Source organism: Rhinolophus ferrumequinum, chromosome 28 (assembly GCF_004115265.2).
Source record: "Rhinolophus ferrumequinum isolate MPI-CBG mRhiFer1 chromosome 28, mRhiFer1_v1.p, whole genome shotgun sequence".
Classification (NCBI taxonomy): Eukaryota; Metazoa; Chordata; class Mammalia; order Chiroptera; family Rhinolophidae; genus Rhinolophus; species Rhinolophus ferrumequinum.
This window is the reverse complement of record NC_046311.1, coordinates 1,024,059-1,044,726: the sequence shown is the minus strand read 5'-3', so window position 1 is coordinate 1,044,726 and position 20,668 is coordinate 1,024,059. Positions and strand designations below refer to the sequence as shown.

Here is a 20,668-nt window from a genome sequence, read left to right as displayed (position 1 = left end):
TATCTCACATAATGCTCTCCTGCCGGCTGACTGCTTCCACCACAGCCTGTCTGCTGGCCGGTGAGTGAGTTCCCTACGGACAGCGCCAATGGCCACTCTCAACCACCAGCCACCGCCTCCACAGCTGGCACAGACGTACTTGCCCCATGGTTAAGGGGTAAAACAGGCTGCACGAGGGGCGGAAGCAGACAGGTGGAGGAGAAGAAAGTGGCCGAGAGTCCAGCCCCTTTCAGAGCAGGTTGCCCTGCCCGGCTGTGCCCTGGGCCATGACCTCTGTCCCCTCCCTGTCTCTATCCGGTTGGGCTCACTGCACCCCGTTTAATGAGCTCAGGAATGCACTCGGTTGAGACGCCCAGTGTTTGCTTTGGCCCCTGAGCTGCAACGTGCCCGGGGCTCTTCTCTTCAGCACGCATGATTGCTCAGAACTTCTGTCCAGTGGCAGCAGGCCAGCTATGCCCAGCAGGACGCCACGCCTGCACTGGACATGTTCGGAAGCATAATAAACCTGTACCCGGCCTGCCCTGCAGGGATGTCACAGACCCCACGCTTCTTCACGCTGGTTCCAGCTGGGCTGTCAGCCTGCTCTGAGGACGGCTCCATTCTGTGCTCCCGCTGAAGCCACACACCTGCCTGAACGTGTGTCTGGGACACACCGTTTGAGTCACAGCTGTGCGCTGAGTCAGAGCTGGGGCCCTGGGACACAAAACCGGAGACAGCTCTAGGCTGTGGGGACACAGGCACACTAAGTGGTCAGCACTGAATGAGGCAGGAGAGAGAAACAGAAATGGGGACATAATTCCCACACCAAACGGGCATCTGGTTACGATTTTCTCCTAACTCGAGGCTTAAGTTCGTAAGACAAGACAAAAATGTCACCGGCATCACGTGATTTCAACACAGGCAGACCCGAGGGACTTGGCCCATGTCACCGGCAACATAAGAATTCAACAGTCAGACCCGCAGGTGTCTTTCCCAAGTCCCAGCATCAGGCCAAATGAGACGTTTCCTTCTAATTCAATACAATTCCGTCTAGCAAGCAGAATGGAACATCAGAATACTCCAAAACTTGCAAAAGTACCTACAGAATCTCTTACCAGATACTAATGTGCTCTAATATCATGAACCACCAAGAAAATCAGAAAACCAGTCCTGCAGCACGAGCCGCAGCAGACGCTGGCACTGCCCACCTCCCGTCCCCTCTTGCTCCTGTACACGCCCAGGGCTACAAACACCCCTGTGCTGGCGAGTTAACCCCCTGGGGGAGGATTATCCCAGCTGTCTTGCCTCAGCTGGAAAACCCTGAGATGCGTCCTCCCGGACACCCCCGGCAGGACTGAGCCCCGGGACCCACAGAAGGAACCTGCATCGTCTCCTTCTCTTCCCCGTGCAGTGCTGCCACTCCACACGCTTCCCTCCCTGGTGGGACGGGCAGAGAAACATCCCACAGCATCACCTTCTCTCCACCTGAGCACCCGTCAGCGACGGCGCCTTCCCTGGGGACTCGTCCCCTCAGCTCCTGGCGCTCCAGGGCTCCCGTCCTAATGAGGAGCCAGCTGACATCACAAAGCCCTGCCGCTTCTCCTAAGCACCGTCTCAGCAGCAGCGCCAGAGCCACCCGTCCATCAGCACATGTTTGAGGGACGCGTGTGTTAAAGAGTGACCCCCTCCCACTTCTGAAACGCCCATCACCTGCTCTGCAGACCACACAGGCACCCCGATTTCAACGGGGACTCGAGTGCATTTAGTAAATACTAGTCCTTACCTGTGTGGTCAAGAGCCTGGGTTAGGAATCCGGGTTCCATCTTCCTTCCTGCTTCACAAGCGTGTGCGGTGTCGAGAACTGTCAGGAGACGGAAGCTGGCCCTGGGCGTCTCAGCAGAGACGGCGCTTGAGGCCTCACAGTGAGCCGCGGCTGGCACAGGGACCGCCGGCCCAGCCGTGCGAGCCTGGAGAAGATCTGCGGGAGCCGTCTGAATTTCTCATCCCAACGCATCGTGTGGGACCAGAGGGCCAGACGGCAGACTCAAAGGCACGACCATGAAACCCGGCTTTGTCTCAGCAGGCTCCTAGGTACAAGGGGCATATTAACCATACTTTAATTTCTGCAGTTGACCTTTACCTTCCATAAAGTGGTCACTAGCTGTTCCCAAGTCAATCCCGGCTCACCCCAAAACAGCTGTGGATTTTAGGTCGCCCCAAACCATGTGCTCTAACAGTCATGGTGAATGTGATTTCAAGGAGCGCTGCTTTCAAACACAGCCAGCCACCCACCGGGCCCGTCCCTTCCCTAGGGGACCGCGATGAGGGCACCTGCCCACAGTTCCCCTCTCCTTCTGCCTCATGAGTGACCCCTGTGCCTCCCTGACTGCTCTGCCCTGGGAACTGTGAGTGTAACAAAACCGTAACCTCTTTCCAGTTTTTCTGACCTGCATCTGGCCTCACCCTACCTCCCCAAAGTCAGACGCTCAGACCAAGTGGAGACCGAGATTCCAAACTGTGTCAGCGAAAGGGTTATTAATTGAGGGATAAGAGTGAAGGAAGTGAACTGGAAACCAAAGGCAACTTCCAATAAAGAAAAGGAAGAAAGGAAAGGCTCTTCCTGAAAAGAGATCATTATAGACTCAGCTCCTTTCCTTACTGAACAGGCTTAATAGATGAGTTTGGAATTTGCTGGAGACACTTTATCTAGATTTCAGGGCGGCACATAACATGACAACCTCACGAATACAGTGAGTGATGTGCAATTATACTTCCAGGTGGACTGGAAACCACTGCAGCAACTCTAACCAAAGACCATTGTCACCTGCAAGGTCAGAGCCACCAACTACACTCCGCCGTGACATGGATGAACATGCCTATTTACTAATCTGCCAACGCCACCAAGTCACGCACAGCGCTGGACACGGCGGACGAGCAAGTCGGCACAGCCTGGTGAGTGGCAGGCCGGGGCCGACTCTGTGGGGTCAAACGCCAGCTCCCCACTGACTGGTCCTCGCTGGCAAACCACATGAGCTCCGACCATCACTCAGATGAGAGTCTCCCTCACTACACCCGTGGGGGGAGGGGGAAGCCGTGGCAGGGCCAGGTGGGCCTGCTCGGTGTCTGCTGATGCGGTGTGAAGCGATAAGGAGGCCCCGTTCTAGCCAGGAAAGCAGGGTTCCCTGCGCCTCATCTACAAAGAGAAGCATGACATCCCACTGTCTGATGGGTTTCCTAAACGTCCAGGAAACCCCAGGGACAGAGCCGAGGTGAGTGGTGGCTGGGAGCACAGACAGAGCCGGCTCCCAGGCAGGTGCAGGGAGGGGCAGCCGGAAGGCGCTGGAGGGAACAGAGAAGAGGTGTGGACTTCTGCCCGGTGGACCCCCCAATTGAGCAAGGAGCAGAGCAAGGTGCACCTGGGAGGGTCCGGGTCAAACCCACGGTCACCATCACCCCACAGGAAATGAGAATCCAGGCAGCCAAGTCAGGGGGCAACTGCAGGCACAAGAGCTGCCGTGCCACCAGCCCAGGCTCGGGCAGGCACGAGACGCCTTCAGAGACCCGTCCTCGGCCACCCTTACAGCTCAGCCTGTGCTGGCTGCGAGGCGTGAGGAAGACCTGCCCAGCCACCGACAAGTTTCCTGGGCAAGTCACTTACTACTTCTGACCCGCAGAGCCTGCAGCTCTAGCAGAACCACCTGCTTCCCGGGGCCGCTGTCAGGGTCCAATGCACTAAGTACGGTGACGTCCTTAGCGCGGTGCCGACCACAGAGCGGAGCCTCGGCAGGTCAGGCCTTCCTCTTCCTCTTCCTCTTCCTCTTCCCCTTTGGGGAGAGGTTCTGAAAGCACTTGGGCCCTTCGGGGCGAGGGGAGTCGAGCACCAACCTGGGACCAGGGCCCATCACCGTGGCCTCGAAGGGGCTGCACGTCGGGGACCTGAGTCCTCCCGTTCTGCCAGCTGCCAAGCCCCGTCTCTGAAGTTGCCCAGGGACCAAGTGGTGCCGTCAGGAGCTGGGAAGCCCAGGACAGCGGCCTCAGCTGCCAGAGGTTTGCAGAGTCCCAGAGCTCAGCTGCCGACCTGGGGCCCCCGGAAGCCGCGCTCTTTTCCTTGGTCACTGGCACGTAGCTGGGGGCTTTTGCGTTTCATTTTTCTTCGCTTCCTCAGTGTGCCTCTACGTCACTGGCCAACCAATGCATTTGCCAGACGTGAACCATCTGTGTTGTCTAAATGGGTGCACATCCCAAGGGGGAGCTTCTGGCATCCCTGAGCCCTGGGTGCCCTGAGTCCATCTAGACCGCTCTTTCCCAAAGCAATCAGAGTTCTAGACCCTCACCCCACAAAACTGCTTACACACAAAATTTCCTTAAAATTTCAGGCACAAAATCCCCACGGCCGTCCACAGCTCCCCCGTTAAGAATGACGACAGTCTGACCCCCTCAGGTTGCAGATGGGGGAGCTGAGACTCAGAGACGGAAAGGAGGTGGCCGAGATCACACAGGGGACAGTGGCAGAACCACGGGAGGTGTCTCTGACCACGCCTCTGCACACCTGGATGCAGAGAGGTTGCCCTGGCCAGACGGCGGGTCACCTGCCCACTGCCTCACCGTTGCCTCTCTCCAGCTGCCACAGCCCTTCCTCACCACTAGGTGGCACTTGTGCCATGTGTTAGAGGAGTTACGGACTAACAGTCAGGAAAACCTACCCTCCCGATGACAAACAGGGAAACTGAGGCCAGGAGAAAGCAAAGGACTCCTTGAGTTACCCTGAGCGATTATCTTCCTCCTGTCATGTTCAGACTCTCTCCCCACTTCCAATCCCAAAAAGCATTCAGACTGGAATCCCCTTCGACAATGGAACACGGGGTTGCATGGAGGTTCCTGGGGGACAAGGCTGGGGGACGGGGCTGTCTCCAGACCTCCAGACTAAGCGAGCAGGGCAGGAGGCTCTGAGCCCCTCACCTTTCACCACCTCCAGACCAGCCCCACCTCACCTGTGTTGAATACATAAAATTTCATTTCAACAGAGTTCTACGGCTAAAACTGCTGGACTCGCACCCCTGGCCCAGGTGGGCTCTGAGGGTGCAGACTCTCTGAGACCAAGGACCGTCACCATCAGCAAGTTACAACTGTCTAAAGGTGGAAAAGTTTACCAACTTCACAAAAATCAGAAAAGTAATATTTTTATTAATAGAATGCCTGATTTGTCTCCAAAATACTTTTCTCCTATAGTTTTGTCTGCATACTCTTTCACAGCCTCAGTCCACAACAACAGAAGTTGGTGATGTCGGCGTTTTTTTGTTGTTTTTTGGGGAGGTAGACAGAATATAAATTGGTCCTTCCTCCAGTGTGGTGGACCACAAAACAATTGTATTGTTTTGATAATGTTACAACATACTGTGTTTCCCCGAAAATAAGACCTAGCTGGACCATCAGCTCTAATGGTCAGGCAGTTGGAGCTCCAAGTTCCTAACTCCGAAGGCTGCCGGTTCGATTCCCACATGGGCCAGTGGGCTCTCAACAACAAGGTTGCCGGGTTTGACTCCCACAAGGGATGGTGGGCTGCGCCCCCTGCAACTAGCAACGGCAACTGGACCTGGAGCTGAGCTGCGCCCTCCACAACTAAGACTGAAAGGACAACAACTTGACTTGGAAAAAAGTCCTGGAAGTACACACTGTTCCCCAATGAAGTCCTGTTCCCCTTCCCCAATAAAATCTTAAAAAAAAAAAAAAAAAAAAGATTTCAAGGTATTTCAAGTTTTCTGTTGCCAGGATTTCTCTCAAGTTTTCCTTAAATTGATGGCACCCATTAGCCACTTTGTTACTGACACATGTGTGGTGGCAGCATATTGTAAGCAGCAATCACTCAAAAACACATCACCAGTAATAAATAAGCCCAGTGCAGCGAAGGCGACAGGCCAGATGACAGAAGGCGTGTGTCCCCACCTGAGGAGCTCAGACCATGGCTGGGGCAAGTATCCAGCACAGTGGCCTCACGTTATAGACACTTCCATTCCTGGGTTTTTTTGTCTGTCTTTTCTTTCCTTTTACTAAGGACTTTTTTTTAAAAATTCTGGTCAAATGTCCAAAGTGGAGGAGTTGACAATCACTGCTCTCTGACAGGAGAACTGTAGAAATGTGCGGAGTCCGACAGCATGTCCAGTGATTCCCACCCTCCGTCTCCCAGGCACTGACGTGCGCCCCCCCTTGAGAGCCCGGCCTGGCAAACGGGAAGCAGAGCGACAGCGGTTACCTGGGTGTGCGCTGTGGTTCACCGCCGCCTCTGTTCACATCCCCGCCAGGCAGTGCGCAGTCACTGTTCTCCCATTTCACAGTTGGGGGCACTGAGGCCTGGGGGCTCAGACAACTCACTGTAAACAGGTCAGGAGGCCTGCCGGCCGCATGAGGCACCTCTGGGCTGAAAACAGCTGGGTCGAGATGGCCCTATCAGCTGTCACAGGACACGTGCCTTGGGGTCTGTCAGAGGCCATGTGAGCCACTGGTCCTCGGAGGGTGTGGTGAAGCACTGGCCGTGGAGCCGCTGTCCTTCCCACGCCACCCCCCTCCCCGTGGGCTGACCTTCAGGCCACAGGCCGGTTCAGGTGCTGTGTAACACCCACCTACCAAAATATCCTGCCGCTGAGTCTCTGCTAAGCCTGAGGACCTCACCTGCTGGAAACCACTGCAGTCACACAAAAAGGACGTGCTCACGTTATGGAAAATGGTGGTGGCCAAATACTGCCAGTTGTTTACACCGAGACCATCAGGACATGTTTTCAAATTACACGAGGCCAGGAGACAGAGCAGCACGATGCGCCTTAGCGGGGTCCCCTCTGACGTCTCCCCGCTGGAGCGCCATGACTTTCCGGATTGCTGGGCTGAAACAGCAGAGGCGAGGGCTCTCCTCTGGGAGGTGCACACACGGTCCTGCCCACAGGAAAGCTCTGCAGGCTGTGAATCTGCGCTCGGCCGTCCAGGGACCTCCTCCCAGAAGCTTCTATCCCTCCCCCAAGAGAAGCTATAGGAAGAGAGGTACTGACGACTCAGTCCCTGATGACTGGCCATTAATTTCCTGGGGGAGGGTCTCCAGTTTGGGGGTCTGGGGTGGGGAACTGATGGGGACAATCACAGGGCAGGTGGGGTCAAAAACGGCCTTGACCGATACGACAGGACGGGACACTTCGGGCAGACACCACTCAAGTCATAGCGCACTGAGGAGCGGCGGGTGCTGGGAGATTGGGCCCGACCTGCCGACTCAAAGAGCTGCACCACGCAGTGACGAATGCTACACGTCACCTGCAGGACAGGCACGATCCCAGTCTCTACTTCTACGGCTGTCACGTGAGCTGACGCACACGAAGCACCAGAACAGCACCTGGCACATGATAAGCGCTCTACAAACATGAGTAATTGTATCATGGACGAGCTTAAACCCTGTCAACACATCACAGAGGTTGTGGGTAACAACTTAGATTGAATGTGCAATGTCCCGTTCGCTATGTGTGCTTAGCACTTTATAGCCATTATCTCATTCAATGATCACGGCGGTCTTTGATATGGGTGTTATTATCATCCCCATTCTACAGATGAGAACACTGAGGCTCAGAGTGGGTGATGACTTGCCCTAAGGTCACATGGCTCATTGGTGATGGTGCCAGAAGCGAACTCGGGCAAGCGGCCCCAAAGAGCGTCTTGTCACATACATCTCCTTGTTGACTCTTCAAAAGCTCTGTAAAGTGGGATCTGTTCTCTCCAAGTTACAGATGGAGAAAGAGGCTCAGAGAAGTCCAGTGACTCACGCAAGTTGACACAGCGAGGGAGAGGTGGCTACAGTGGGGCTCAGGATCAAGGCTGACGCCAAAGCTGGTATTTTTTACTCAAGGAAGGACCTCAGACCCGTGGCCCATGGTCTCTTCACAAAGCTAGTGCAAGTTGTTTACAAAGAAACAGAGCGTTTTGGAGCCCAGCCTAACAAAGGAAATCATGTTTCTGCCTCTGCCATGCAACCGCTGTTGCCATGGTCTCCGCACGCTCTTAGCAATTAATTCCCACTATTAATTTCCACTATTAGCCGGCTCATTGGGTTTCTTCTTTTATGTCTATTGCTGGCCCTGGGGCCAGTGTGCAGTGCGGAGCAGGGGCAGCTGACCCACTCCAAAGGTGCAGCCCAGCATGGTGTGGGTGGGGGGCCTAACTGCACAAGAGGTGCTGGGCCCTCAGGAGGCAAGAGGCTGGCAGAGGCCGTGGGGTGCTCGGGGGGAGGGCCCAGAGCAGGGTGTAACCCCCGAAGAGCCAGGCAGAGTGATGGACCCAAGAAATGGGGGATCCCAAAGCCGACCCACAGTTCTGTGAGCAGCTCCATGAAGGGGCTCTGAGGTCAGTGTGATCCAGGAACAAGTCAGGTGTGGGGCAGCCACCGCCAGGGCGGTGGCCGAGTGGCCTCAGTGCCGGGCTGGCTGAGAACGCAGCAGACGGGGCACACAGGCAGCCTCCTCTGGGAGCTGGGCAGAGAGCAGGGCTGCCCCTGACTTCCCCTGGACACAGCCGTCCTCCCGTACAAGGAGAGGAGACAGCAGGGGCGCGGCCGGACGTCGGCACCTCGCCTGGGGCCCAGGGAGGGGAAGGAAGCCACCCAAGGCCACCCAGCAGGCAAGTGACGGGGCTGAGTGAGACCCACGACACCAGGCCCCTCCCCGAGACACCGGGACGGAGAGCAGTGCTCTGGCTTCCACACGGGCGGCAGGTTATGAACCCCACACACCTGACTGCCCGTCACACGCTCATGACTTCTGAGCACTACGGTGAATTCTCATTCCTCGGGCACCTACACACTTGATCTCAAGGAATGGGGTCCTCTCTCACTTCTGTGAGGTACTTTGACTCCCTTTTACAGATAAGGAAACTGAGGCTCAGCAAGGCAAGGTCACTCACTCAGGTCACACAACTAACTCGCGGCAGGTGAGTTATCCTAAGGCTGAGACCCCACCAGAGCAGTCAGCACCCCCACACAGCTGGCCCACCGATGAGGCCCGACTGTGTGGTCCTGCCCACCCTGCACACAGCCGGGATGCAGGCTTGCCACCTCTGCTTTACAAAGCTGCGAACGCGGGGCAATGGGGCAGCGGCCCTGACGCTCAGAGGGAACTAAAAAGCACAGGCAGGGCGCGGGCCCTCTGCTCCGGAGGCCCCTTGAAATGAATCACCACTGGCCAGACCGCCTTCAGGTTCCAGCTGAGTTAGCCCCTGAAAAGGGGGCATCGCCTCCCACCAGACCCTCCCTCGGATTTCCTCTGGAGTGGGGTTGGGGACAGGGGTGTGCACCGCAGTGTGTCCCCCAGTGTCCACCTGTACATATACGGTGGGTACTCACCACTTTGGGGTTCACAAAGCCTGCAGTCAGCCTGGCCTTCACCAGGAACCCTGGTCTGTCTTTCTCTCCTTACATGGGGGGTTGCCCAAGGAAGGCTCCACACACACTAGAGCTGAAACCGGCAGGTGCCAGGTCACACGCAAAGGACCAGACAGATGCTGTGCGTCTCCCGTGTGAAACGAGGACCAAGGCTGAGAGCCATTCACCCCCGGGGGAGTCTGGACATTAGCCCACTGCAGACGGCAAGCAGCACAATGGAGGGGCACCTCTTCCTGAAACACGTTTTCTATCTCTGCCTTTTAAAATTTTGAACATCTATTTCCAATTCCAAAGCAACACACCTTGTTTTTCTTAATTTTTAAATACGAGATATACAGAAGAGCCCTCAATTAAACCCAAACTCAAACATCTTTGCCAATCCCAGCATTCATTTGCTCTAGAAAGAGGTGAAGGCCTCAGCCACCCCCCAATGCTGCCCCCGGAGGTAACAATTAAACCCTGGTGGCATCCTGCCAGATCTGAAAATCAACACGGTGCCCTGTGTAGTAGGTCAATATGTTCAAAGCATGGTAAGTCTCTTGTTTGCGTTAGAACAATAAGCATGTCAAATAAGAAACAAATCAAGTTTTAAATATAAACACAGGCAAGAGCACCCACTCTGAGCGCTGACTGCAGGGAGCGGCCGTGCCTCACTCTGCCCGCTGACCCGGCCCCGGGGAAGGCAGGAGGAAGTGCCAGCGGCACGTCAGGGGACGCGGCTCATCGCTGTGGCACCAGCACCTGCCTCTGGGGAGCTCCCAGGAGAGCTCCGACTGGGCCTGACAGCCCGTTAGCTGTCAGCTCCGGCCACGTCCCACAGGGCTGGCGCCCCAGCCCACAAGCAGCAGACAACACACCAGCCCCGCGCAGGACCCGCCCGGTGCACCGGGACTTCTGCCCGTGCCGACAGTCATGCTAAATGCCCGTCGCCGAGGACCGACTCCAGGCCAGTCGTCCTCTGGCCGTGTGCCGTTCAAGCCTCTGAGATACCCCTGTGAGACAGCTATTCCGGACCCCATTTACAGAGAGGGAAACAGGCTTAGAGCAGGGAGCAAGCCCACACTCCAAGAAAACTGAGGCCCAGAAAGGCCAAAGTCCACAGCCTCCCGTTCCGAAAGCCCTACCGATCCCTGCTGACCCCCAGCGTGGGCTGGGGGTGGTGCCGGGAAATGCAGAGAAGGTTGCGGAACACCCTTATTCTCCGGCAAAACCTGCAAACACCCACTTTCCCCATTCATGAATCTGGGCAATGACTGGTGGGAGTCAGGGAAGGAAATTTTTTTAAAAAGTCTTCAGTCAGAGAATTGCAGGATAATTATATAGTGAGGACACCAAATTAGCAGAACGCGGGTCTGCCAGTGTAGCAGCCACACACCACTGCCAGCTCCCCACGGCGCAGCCAGCTCACAGCCTCCCGGGGGGCAGGGCCTCCCCCTCTAAAGCCTCAATACCCACAACCCTTCAACTCATAGAACGACATGGCTGGAACTGTCCTCAGAGATCACTGATCCCAACACCCACAGCTCACGGTGAGGGAAACGGAGGCCCCAGAGGGGCAGTTCCCTGCTTGACGTCACACACGACAGGTGCAGGACCGAGGTCCTCCAACTTCAGGCCCAGGCCTCCTGAGCCACCCAGCCTCTAGGTCCAGAATAAGCCCATGGACAGCTCTTTGTGTTGTTGCCGTGGTTATAGATGAACAAGGGCTGTGGCAAAGCCCAGCAAATTAGTTAATGAGGAGAGACACACTTCCAACAGTGGACACTGCTCTCCTGAGTTGGTGGCAAGCTGCAGCCGGGGGCACGGCAAGAGCTGGTGACGAGCGGGGCAGTAAGAGCAGGCACAGCGTGGTATCCACAGGCTGGCCCACCCCTTCCCACTCCCTCCACCCCCAACAGATTGTGCGAATGGACGACTCGCGTGGTCTATTTCGGCCGAGTTCCCAGGCCCGCAGGAAAGGTGGCGCTGTGTTCTCCACAAGCCCACAGGGTGGCAGCAGCTGGGGGTCAGGATGGGGGTCAGGTCTGGGCCAGCACTGGGGAAGGCTAAAGACGTCTGCCTCCGTGAGGCCTTGGTCAACTACTCAGGGGACTTGCTCTGTGTCCTAAGCGCCGGAGTCACCTGATTCCTGTCCTCAGAACTGGCTGCAGTGGTTCTCCTCCCTGTACCCAGGCTGCTGCTGCAGTGATCTTGCCGCTCCTCCCGACAGGAGGCATGGTGTCCCCTCCCCTGGAATCTGGACTGGCCCAGGCCCTGGTGTTGACCAACCCAAGGTGTGGCTAGGACGCGAGTACAAAAGTCCTGTCTGACCAGGATTCCGTGTGCTGGCAGCATGCGGGGACCAGTGACAGGCTACCTTGACCTATCCGCATGCCAAAGGGGTAAAACCCCACCCAGACCTAACACAAACCAGGCACACTCTTGCCCCAGGACCATTCAGTCTGTCCCCTCAGCCTGGAACACGCTTCCCTCAAAATCCACACGGCTGACTCTCTAACTGTCTTCAAGTCCAGATTACTCCGGGTCCTCGAAGAAGCAGACGCTGAGACAGGATGAATCAGGTGAGGCTTTAAATTAGGGGAAATGCCTTTAGCACAGGAAGTAAGGAGGGAGCAGGTGAAGGCTGCCGTCCAGTGGTGACGCAGGTCTGACCCCACGGGAAGGACAGAGAGTAGCATGGATGCATCCTAGAGTTCTGGATAGTCTAAGGAAGTTTGGGCAAAAGGCCTGAGCCAGAGTCTGCTGACCAGGGAGTCCAGCCTCCCGGGAGAGGTCAGTGGGAGCCATGACCTTTACACAAAAGCAGCTCTGGGTTTCAAAGTGCAGGACCTGAGGCCCTGGGTCAGTTACGCTCTCTGGAACAGGAAACCTGCAAGACACATTCTCACACAACACCTCTGCGCAACGCCCCTTCCCCTCTGGCCTTCCCTGGTCGCTCCCTCCAGCACCCTTCTCGTTCTCCCGATTGAAACTTTGCTGACTGCTTCTGAAACCCACTGATGATAGAATATTTGCTTATTCATCTGCCCATCTCTTGCCACTAAAAGGTAAGCTTCATGGCACGGGGAGTTTTTGTCTGTTGTGTTCACTGCTCTATCCCTAGGACACTGAATAGTGTCAGTGCTCAAAAAAATTGTTGAACGAATGAACAGATGAATGAATGGAAGGAAGGAAGGCGGGGAGGACGGGCGGGCAGATGGATGGGTATTAGGAAATACAGGCACTGAGAGACCACGTTCAACTTGGGTAACGCCCAGGTTAGGGACTGAAGGTTTGTTCTCCCTCAGCTCATGCTGCAGCCCAAACCCACATGTGCTGGTATCTGCAGCCATCGGGAGGTAGCTCCAGTTAGACAAGGTCATGAGGGTGGGGGCAGCACGAAGGGAGCAGTGCCCTCGTCGGAAGACACACCAGAGAGCTTGCGACACACGCTCAGGAAAGGCCGTATGAGAGAGAAGGCGCATCTGCAAGCCAGGAAGGGACCTCGCTAGAAACCAGACCAGCCCGCACCCTGATCTCCGATCCCAACCTCCAAACTGTGAGAAACAAACGTTTGTTGTCTAAGCTCCCCAGTCCCCGCCGCCGGAGCTGAGACACCCCGAGTCCACTGCTGGGTCACACAGTGGAGCCTCAGCAAATTTTTCACACCGTTCTGAATATTGCCCCAGAATAAACATATTTTATTCTCCAGAACTCCTGTGTCAACAGGAAGTGAAGTTGCTTTTCTGGCGGTTGTTGACAAGGAAACAGGAAGTTGCAGTCGTGGCTGGTGGTGGCAGGTACAAATGACAGAGAGAATGGGGGACAATATCCTTAGGTCAAGCCTCTGATATCCCACCCACTTACATTTCCTGTGAGAAAATTCCGTCTCATCCTGAATACATCACTGCCTGGGGGACGCGATGGTAGAGGAAGGAGGGCTGACCCTGAGTTCTAATCAGCCCCTGAGCTGGGGCAGTTCTCCCTGCCTTTAAGGACAGTTGTTATGGAAACAGAAGCCAGCTGCAGGGGCCCACCTGGCGCCAACACCAGGGCCCGGCCCTCACTGCATCTGACCGTGCCTGTCAGTGGAAAGAGAGGGAAGCACACGCAAAAGTCCGTGTGTTGCCTCAGGAAAGTCCAGGTAGCACGTAAGAGGTCTTCCTGCCAGATGCCCAGGCCCCTGGCGCGTGCACAGAACCCCGTGCTGCCTCTCTGCGGGTGCCCGGGACAGTTATGAAAGCAGGCTGTACCGTGACTCCCCACAGGGGTTCAAAATTCAAGCGAGACACTTGCTACAGATGCCCCCCTTGCTTCAACCAGAAACTCATGACCCACCTTGGACCCGAGGCCCACGTCCACCTCCAAACCCGGGTGGGAGTCAGGGCTCTGTCCTGCTCCCCTGCCTGCTGGCTCATGTGACACCCCCATGACCTGCTCTGGCCCCAGCACTGCCCCAGGTGCCAAGGAGACTAGGGCCGTCCCAGGATGTGTCCCCCCCAGATGGCCAGGCCCTGTGTCCTCTCCTCTTCCCTCACTCCCCAGGGCCACTGTCCTAGGTCAGGCCACTTTCTCCTCGGGCATCTGACCATGGCCGCTGCCTCCTAAACCACAGCCTGCTGCCACTCTGCCCTGCACAGCTGGGCTCAGGGTCTCCCCACGTCCTTCCAGAACCCGCCGCTCCAGCTGCAGGCACCACGCCCTCGAGCCAGGCTCACGGTCAAGTGGCCGTGACGCCCCGTCCTCTGCGGGGCCCCCACCTCGCCCTCCGGGCCAAGGCCGCAGCCGCACGCACAACCCCCCGTACAGATCAGATCCGTGCAGAACAAGTTTGGACACCCCTGCTCTAGACCATCGTCTCTTAAATTCTTCCAGACTTCCACCTTCGTAGCAAACATTTTACATTACAAACTTGTCATTTCCTGAAACTACATACACAAGTTTCAGGAAACAGATATCTACCTTTTCTCCTTTCAATATTCTCTGATTTCGTCTCTTTTATTCCCTTTTCTTAAATGCAGGTCACGATCCATCTACTAAGTGCATTTCATGATCCATTAATGGGTGGCAACTCCTCGTTTGTAAGCACTGCCCTGAATTATTACAGCAGCTCCGGTGTCCTCGGTCCTTGCTCGGAGCCAGAAAACAGCAGGCATGCCATAATCCCCAGCCCAACTCCCGGTGACTCAGGGCCCTGCCCTGGCTCGGGGAATAACAGATCCCCTTGAAGCCAGCAGACAAGGACCCTAGGGCCCAACAGCCCCCATGGGGAATCCGTACTCCCGGTGTTAAGTTCAGACGGTAGCACAAGCCCCTGGATGAATAGCTGGAAACCGAGCCTGCCCCGAGAACACCGTCTGCCAGTCCAAGGCAAGAGCTGTGCAAGGCTCTCTGGTCCCACGGCCACAGTCAGGGACCTGGCACGGTGCTCGCACAGCCCTGCCTGGGGACAGAGAGGGAGTGGCCAGGGACAACGGGGTGCAGACACAGACACTGTCAGCGTCCTGTGCCACCCCCATCGGCAGTGGCACTTGCCAGCTGGATAGTGACAGGTGAATTTCAGCAGCCCCAGATTTTGCCTCTGACTAAACAAAGCCTGAGTTCACTGAGATGCTGGGTTCTAAATTTAGCACCAAACTCTGGGAAGCTGGTGCAGTGGCCCCACCGCCCGCGGCACAGTGGGCTGCAAGGTGGCTGCTCTGTTTCTCCCACTCCCCCTGGGCTGTCCTGATGCTGACTCACCCAGGGCCACCAGGCCACCCTCCTCTGAAAGCCTGCTGTGGGGAGCGAGGTGAGGGCAAGCAAGACCCTTCACGGAGCACTCAGGTGCGTCCCTCTTGTGCCCTCACCCCAACGCCTGAGCTGCTCCTAGTCCCAACTGGCCCTGTGGGGAAGCTGGGGCCGCCATCCCACTCCACGTCAGTGCTCTGAGCTGAGGGCTCCTTTGCCATCATCCAGCCCTAAAAGCTTTTCCTCCGAGGATGAGCACTGTGTACTCGTATCTATACAACTCTAGAATCACAGACTGTAACTGGCTTCCCCGAGGCCTTGGACCATCCCCCTTAATCCTCACAAAAACCCTGTGACGCAGGTACTATGAGGAACCCATTTTGCATGTGGGAAAACTGAGGCCCGCAGAGGTTAATGAACTTGCCGGACATTATACAGCTGGGTCAGCACACTACCAGACCCCTGCCCTTAAGGGCTCCACTGCTTGCCACTTGCCTCTGTGCTTAGGGCTCTCCCCCAAACCCCGGCCACTACATCTGGAGCTGGAACTGTGCCCGGGGCCGCCAACCTCCCACAGCCTGGGCAATAAAGCCTGAGACAGGATGAGGCTCAGGAGCCAGGCTGTCAGAACGGCCCTTGCTACAGGCGTGGGCCTGGGCATGTTAACGCGCCTCCCTGAGGCTCAGCTTCCCCATCTGTAAAACAGGCTGGCTTTGTAATGTGTCACCTGCCTAAGCTGAACCACATTTCCCAGAATTCTCTTCCCTGTGTATTTCTGGTTAGGGTGGGCCTCAGGAGACCACCTACGGAGGGCTGTGGGGGGTACGGGGGGCGGGGAGTGAACCTGGCAGCACTATGTGCTGGAGTAGCTCCTACAGGTTGTCACTTATCTGCAGGCTCGGCTCCTAGGTGTGCAGCCTGCGACTGCTCCATGTCCCCTGCACCCCTTCAGCGTCTAGGCCAGGTCTGTGTGTCCAGCTCCCAGGGAGGGTGCCAGCTTCTCCTCTAGGACACCCCTACCATCCCGCCTGGAGGCGGCCTCCTATCTGTTCTTGTGGTTGCCCGCTGGGGTGACCACCTCCTGGCCTGCCGGGACCTTCCCGATTTTAAAAGTGAAAGTCTTCGCATCTTGGGAAACTCTCAATTCTGGAAAAACAGGACAGTGGGTTCCTGGTTCTTGCCCTGCCCTACTGTCCGTCCGGCTCACTTCCCAACTGCCTGCTCTGCTTAATCAGCCCTGACCTGTCAAAGTCAAAGCCCTGTAAGAGAGATGGATGGACGGATGGATGGAAGGAAGGAAAGATAGACTGATGATGGATAAATGGTGGATGGAAGAGTGAATGAATAAGTGGGTAGATGGTAGACGGGTGGCTGGATGGGTAGATATTTAGATGGACGGATAGACAGATTCTTTGCCCTCGCAGAGCTGTATTACACAAGCTACGCGTGTGCACAGAGCACAGAGGAAGCGTCAGTATGTGTTACGTGTTGCGGCTGCTGCTGTTACTTTGTAACAAGGGTCACAAATGGCTCGTGTAAAATGGCAATGACAACAGCTCCTCCGCGGACCCTCAGCACCACAGACCGCAGGCAAAAGCAATCTTCGGTGGGGGGTTGATCCGGAGGGCGCGTGAGGAGCCTGCCAGGTGCCGGCCATGCTCGGTCCTGAGGTAGGTGGTGGTCACCCGGGTGTAGACATCCGTGAAGCTTCACTGAGCCGTATTCCTAAGATGTGCACACTTGACTACATTATAATCTGATAAAACATTACATTTTTTCAGTGTGGTGGGAGAACCATAAGAGCTATCTAGTCACCCTCTGCCGTCAGAGTGTGTCGCCTCATGTGACTTCTCTGGCCCACAGTTACCACACCCATGAGATGAGTAAGCCTCGCCAGAGGTCAGGGAACGGGTCTGCAGCCTGAGGGACGGGGATCCCTTTAAGGGGTGCCTGCTGCTTGCATTTCCTTTGGACAGGACAACTGTGGGTTTGTGTCTCCCCCAGGAATACCTCTGAAAGCACTTCAGAAACGCTGTGCTGCAGAGGCGAATGGCCACCACTGGAACTGCAAGGGAAGGGGCGAGGGAAGGACCGCAGACAGTGGGGGGGCTGAGCCCCACGTGCCTCTCAGGCCTCCTACCCAGCGCAGCCACTGAATGTGCGATGCATGCGTGACCTTGTAGAGACCGAGTGCTTTTTTCCTGGGGTGCATTCGCTAACTCTTTACTATGTACAACAAAAAGAACAGATATTTGAAAACGAAAAGCGCGTGACTGTCAAAGCAGCTGTTTTTCTGTCTGTGGGAAGAGGCAACTGTGCTCGGAATCCAGGACTCACCTGAGCATAACCCCAAACCATCCAAAGTCGGCGCCGGGTTAGGCCGTCAGGGCCCCTGCAGGTCTCAGGCACTGACTGAGACTGTTCCCACTGCCACGTGTTTGCTTTCAACTTCAATTAAAAGAAACCAGGCCTGGGTGGGGGGCAGGGAGCCTAGTCGGGAGGGACTGCAGGGAAAGTGGAAGCGCTCTAGGCCCTGCTGCCATAGCAACAGCCTGGCAAAGCCATCTTGTTAAGTCACTCCTCAGGGAGCAGGCAGGACAGAAATTAGTGTAAAGTTGTAGTACAGTCTGGACTCTGGGCACTGACCCTCTCGCCCCCGCTCCCCTCCCGTGCGTGTGGCAGCAGCTGTGGCGACGCCCGCCCTCGCCCTGCTGGTCCAGAAGCCCCACCTGAACTGGCAAGAGCGCAGCGCTGGGGATGAGCCCCAGAACGGCACTTCAACCCGTACTGAGCCCCCCCAGGAGACGTCATTAAAACGCAGAGTCTGGTTCAAAGGCAGCGCTGGGGCAGGGCCAAGATGCCGCATTTCTAACGCGCTCTTGCCCATCAGCTGCAAACCTTCTCACCTGGGACTCAGACAAGCCCTATTTGGGTGGAAGGCTCATCTCTGAAATGAACACTGTGCTGCAAGCCCGGTTCCTGCAGACGCCCGGGCCTGGGTCATGTGCCCCACATTTGCGGCCAAAGGCTCAGCCACCACGACCAACGACACAGGACACTGCTGAACAGTCAGAAACTGAAGTGGACAGAGCCCCACATTCCGCCCCTGGAACACCCGGCTTGTGCACACATCCGGGCACATACACACACACACACACACACACTTCCTCCCAAGCGCAGATGTTTTAAACACCCATCTAACACAATGCACCAGTCCTACATGCATCACATGGAGAAATACTCGTGCACTCCTCTCAGCCAGAGCTGGACGTGGTTCCTACTGATCATGCAACCTGTGACTAAAGGACACATTTATCCACCCCCAAAACACCCAATACAGGAAGGTGGCAGGACAACGGTCTCACACTCACACACACACACACACACACACACACACACACACCCCTGTTGGGAAAAGGGAAAACAACAAGTGCAGTCTCGGATCAACAGTTAAGCCACATCCTGCTACACTAGGACCCCCAGGGCTGCAGCCTGCCCGTGGGGTAAACTTCTTGGGATGCCCCAAATGCTGTACACGGAGAAAACCTCCCTTGCCCACTGTTTTCCGTGACCACATACGGGAGGGCTGCCCTAGAAGCCTATTTCCTGTTGGTACAACGAAGGGGGTTCCCTCTGGTCTGAGCAAGCTCGGGCCCCACTTGGCCAGTTTGGAGTACCAGAGCGTACCAACTCCTGTAAAATTATGGTCTTCTGCCAGAAAAATGGTTTTCTGGTGTCTTTTGAGCTGGAATTGCCACAATAGAAATCCTACCGAGTTGCGGTCTTTGGATCTGAACCCTTCCACTGTCATTTCTGTCACGTATAAATAATCCTGCCAGAAAATGTGGACTGACTCGACTTTTGGTAAATAGACCTTGGTGCATTCTTACATTGACTCCGAATTTCTTCTGAAGTTTTTAAAGGACAACTTGATTTAAGTACACTTGGAAATAACACGATGAAAACATTTTCTAAGATATCCAAACCTTAACTTCTTCCACCATCCCATGCAAGCAGAAAACCCCACCCACTCTCTAGAAGATCAATGAGGAACAAAAACCCACTTTTCGTACAATATGAGATGACTGACAGGTACAATCATAATTACATCGTCAGCCATTCCTGCCGTTGTAATTCACAGCAAAAGCTTGCGTTCTGTGTGAAAACCAAATAAAGTGTCGACGTATCAAATTTGGGGGTGCTATCTCCAAAACTGGGGTTGAAACTTCATTCGTGTCCAAAAGAGACCAGTTCTCCCACCCCCGCTTAATCGCATATGATGTCTGTACAGACGAATAAAAAGTGCGTCAGTACACGAGGGCACCGCACGTCTGGCGTCTGACAGAGTGGTGTGGAGTTTGCTGCTTCTGAGCGGCACAAACCACCACACTGAGCCGGGTTCCTGGCTGCAGGCAACAGAGACTGTGTTAAGCCAACTCGGCAGCAAAGGGGGTTCATCAGTGTTGAGAAAGCCATGCCTTGAGGCTAAGATTCCGAGATCACTGCCCAAACCGCACCACTGGCCATCTCGGTGATGGACCCTCCTCCCCGGCGGCCACCTCCACTGCCCCACTGTGGACGCTCCAACCCCGGAAGTCAGATGCCTTGGCAGCACCTGCACCAGCCGAAGGGACAGCCCCCAGAGGCTCGTGCTTGCTCTCTCTCTTTCAAATTAAAGCCTCAAGGAGATGAGTCTGATTAGTAGAGATGTGGTCCTGTGTCCTGGACACCAAGCAAGTGGGGAAATGAGTTTTCAAGTTGTCCTTCGGGGAAGAAGATGGGACTTGTGATGCTGGACATGATACCAATGTAGCAACGTGGTGCAAAAGGTTCTACTACATTTCTTCCAAGAAATCCACATCTGGAAATGTAAATCGGGTAACTGCCAAAATTCCACATTTCCAGGAGTTACAGGGATCAACTCCCAGAAGCCGAGAGACTACCTCACGGATAAATGCAAATGGGACGCAGAAACCTCTCTCTAGCTTCTTCCTCAACATCGTATTACGTTGGGTTTACATAAGCCAGTGTTGAATGAACTCCAGGATGAACAAGTTCAGTTTAGAAGCGTTCTCTGCTCTCTGTCTACAGGCAGGTCACGAAACATGTCTTCAGGCAGAGAGCGTGACTCTCCGTGGCACGTGGGCCTCCTGCTCACACATCTGGTACTCCAGGTGGGTTATTCTCAAGGTCATCAGTCGCCTGACTTAGGGTCTGCCTGCTTTGGTTAGATGGGCTCTCAAAGTCTACTTTCTTCGTGCCTTTTCCTCACTTCGGAATACCAGGAGATACAGGTAAATCTGTTTTGTTTCCTGTGCTTGATTTGATGAACTGATTTTTCCTTAGCATCTGGACTGGGCTGCCAATGCACTGACCAAGACGGTGGCAGACGACAGATGAAGACTTTTCTAGGAGCCTGTCCTTGGCAAGGCCTGGTCAGCACTGCAGCTGCTGGCGAAGGGAACACTGTCTTCTCTCCCACTCCACCCATGACTACCCGCACCCTCCACAGCCCTCCACGGAAAGTATATTAAGTTATGGTTGATAATAGAGAACATTTGTCAATCCTCCCAC

The 20,668-nt window shown here is 55.5% G+C and overlaps 2 protein-coding genes across 3 annotated transcripts in view; both read right to left on the bottom strand.

Annotated features, from left to right (window-relative positions):
- The window catches only part of LOC117018903 (kinesin-like protein KIF7), a 42,256-nt gene extending 40,440 nt beyond the window's left edge, over positions 1–1,816 (bottom strand). For both annotated transcript variants that reach the window (XM_033100215.1, XM_033100216.1), the window contains exon 1: positions 1,763–1,816. In XM_033100215.1, the coding sequence (XP_032956106.1) occupies positions 1,763–1,802 (40 nt within the window). In that variant the 5' untranslated portion in view covers positions 1,803–1,816. The remainder of the gene's footprint in view (positions 1–1,762) is intronic.
- Positions 1,817–1,954: 138 nt separating this feature from the next.
- MORF4L1 (mortality factor 4 like 1) overlaps positions 1,955–20,668 on the bottom strand; it is a 152,717-nt gene continuing 134,003 nt past the window's right edge. The window contains exon 15 of the mRNA XM_033099976.1: positions 1,955–2,066. Within this exon, the coding sequence (XP_032955867.1) occupies positions 1,980–2,066 (87 nt within the window). The 3' untranslated portion in view covers positions 1,955–1,979. The remainder of the gene's footprint in view (positions 2,067–20,668) is intronic.